The sequence below is a fragment of the Loa loa genome (genome assembly GCF_000183805.2).
Source record: "Loa loa unplaced genomic scaffold supercont3.570, whole genome shotgun sequence".
In the NCBI taxonomy this organism is placed as follows: Eukaryota; Metazoa; Nematoda; class Chromadorea; order Rhabditida; family Onchocercidae; genus Loa; species Loa loa.
The window spans coordinates 5,504-7,429 of NW_018108750.1; the positions used below are offsets into that span (position 1 = coordinate 5,504).

At 23.2% G+C, this 1,926-nt stretch overlaps 1 protein-coding gene across 1 annotated transcript; it reads right to left on the reverse strand.

The window, feature by feature from the left end:
• Positions 1–369: 369 nt before the first annotated feature.
• LOAG_15105 (hypothetical protein) lies at positions 370–1,299 on the reverse strand (the record flags this gene model as incomplete). The annotated part of the gene is made up of 3 exons (XM_003150598.1): positions 370–522; positions 760–919; positions 1,193–1,299. The coding sequence occupies 3 exons, from the start codon at positions 1,297–1,299 to the stop codon at positions 370–372; spliced, it is 420 nt and encodes a 139-aa protein (XP_003150646.1).
• Positions 1,300–1,926: the final 627 nt, after the last annotated feature.

Genomic DNA, 1,926 nt, shown 5'->3' on the forward strand with positions numbered 1-1,926 from the left:
ACTGATACATTTAACTTATACATTTGTTTACTGATACATTAACTTATACATTTGTTTACTGATACATTAACTTATACATTTGTTTACTGATACATTAACTTATACTGATTTGAATTTTAGTTATTTATTTAATACAATAAGCTTAATTATTTATGCTACACCTCCGCAACTTATGATGTAATTAAAATTCCGTCTTTTTTACCGAAAATTTTTCCGTTTTTTTTTTTCTTTTTAACAGTATTCCTTTATTTACACACGGAATTAACCCAAACTCTCAGAAGCATTCAAAAATAGAAATTATCATAATGTTCGCATTTCATTTCATAAATTATTACCATTTCATTCCATTAATTATTCCAATTAATTTCACTAATTACACTTACCTTGATTTTTAACTTCCGTTACAACACCTTTATCACGCCAATCAAATGATTCAGGTATTTCATCACTATCAATACCATATTCTTTTAAATCCACCAAATACTTATTTTCATCCAATGGCCATTTATATGGTAACATAATCTGGCGGTAAAAAAAAAAAATGATATTTCATTATTGATAATGCTAATTAACAGAAGTAAAATTATTCTCGTAGATAACAATTATCAAATCATTTTTGAAAAATTAATCGAATTAAAAAAAAAAGATTATTAATGAATCAAATAGAAAAAAAGAAAAATAATAAAATTTATGCATATTTTAAATCTCATAAAAATAAAATAGGAAAAAGAAAAAACAAACAAACAAACAAACAATAACCTTTCTGAATTCTTCTTGAGTCATATCACTGAAAGGTGTTTCACCATAAATTGCTGTATCTTGTTCATTCTTTTGTATTAATTTTGCTAAACGTAAATTTCGTTTATAAATTCGAAATCGCTTCAATAATTCTTTCTTGCTACGATATTTACGATTATGCCTGAAAAATATTTTTTCAAAAAAAAAAATGAATTTTACTTTTCAATTTCAATTTCAATTATGCTTGCAAAAAAAATTGAAGATAGCAAAGATACTTTTTAGGATAATTTCAATATATTTTCTATTCGAGGAATATTGTTGTAAAATCACGTATTATATTTTTAATTTTTTAACTTATTAAATTTGAAACTATGTAGTATCATTTTTATTCGGAAATTATATTATAAAACTTCAAAATTTATAAAAAATTTTCTAGATATGATAAAAGCGTTACTGTTGGATAAAATTTGCAAATAAATTCCATGAGGTAAAATCTTTTTCCATGATTGTTTGTGTTGGTTCGTAATATCGATGGCCAACTTTGATAGCTAATTTATCCATATTATTACGAAGTCGATGTCCTTCGGTAACAATTTTTGGTCTAAAAATTTATTTTAGGTTTTTTTTTTCTTTTGATTATTTAACAAAAAATTTTTTGTAAAAGGATGCAATTTTTCAAATTAATTATCCATAAATGTTGTAATGGATTAGTTCGTAGTTCATTAATTGTAAAATTAATTGTCTAGTTGATATTATGCAAATTTTAATTTATATTTCGAAATTTCAAGTTTACTACGTTTGCTAGAATTCTTATAATATGTTACTTAAATTCTTTCAATTTTCACTATTTAGAAAAAGTTATTGTTATATCTAATGTGAAAGATACTGGCAAATTTTCGAATTAAAAACAACATAAGCTTATTTTACCTGTTTGCTTATTAGGTAAAATTATTTTTTTAGCACATTCAAAGATACTAATAAATTTATGAATTTTCGAATTAAAAAAATAGAATTAGCTAAATGTTGCTTAACATATTCAAAGACACTCGAAAATTTATAAGACTCTCAAATTAAAAAAGCCACATAAGCTTACTCTAACTGACATTCAGAATTGGCCAACAGTTAGTTCCTTAGCACATGTAAAAGATACTAATAAATTTATGAATTTTCAAATTAAAAATAGAATTA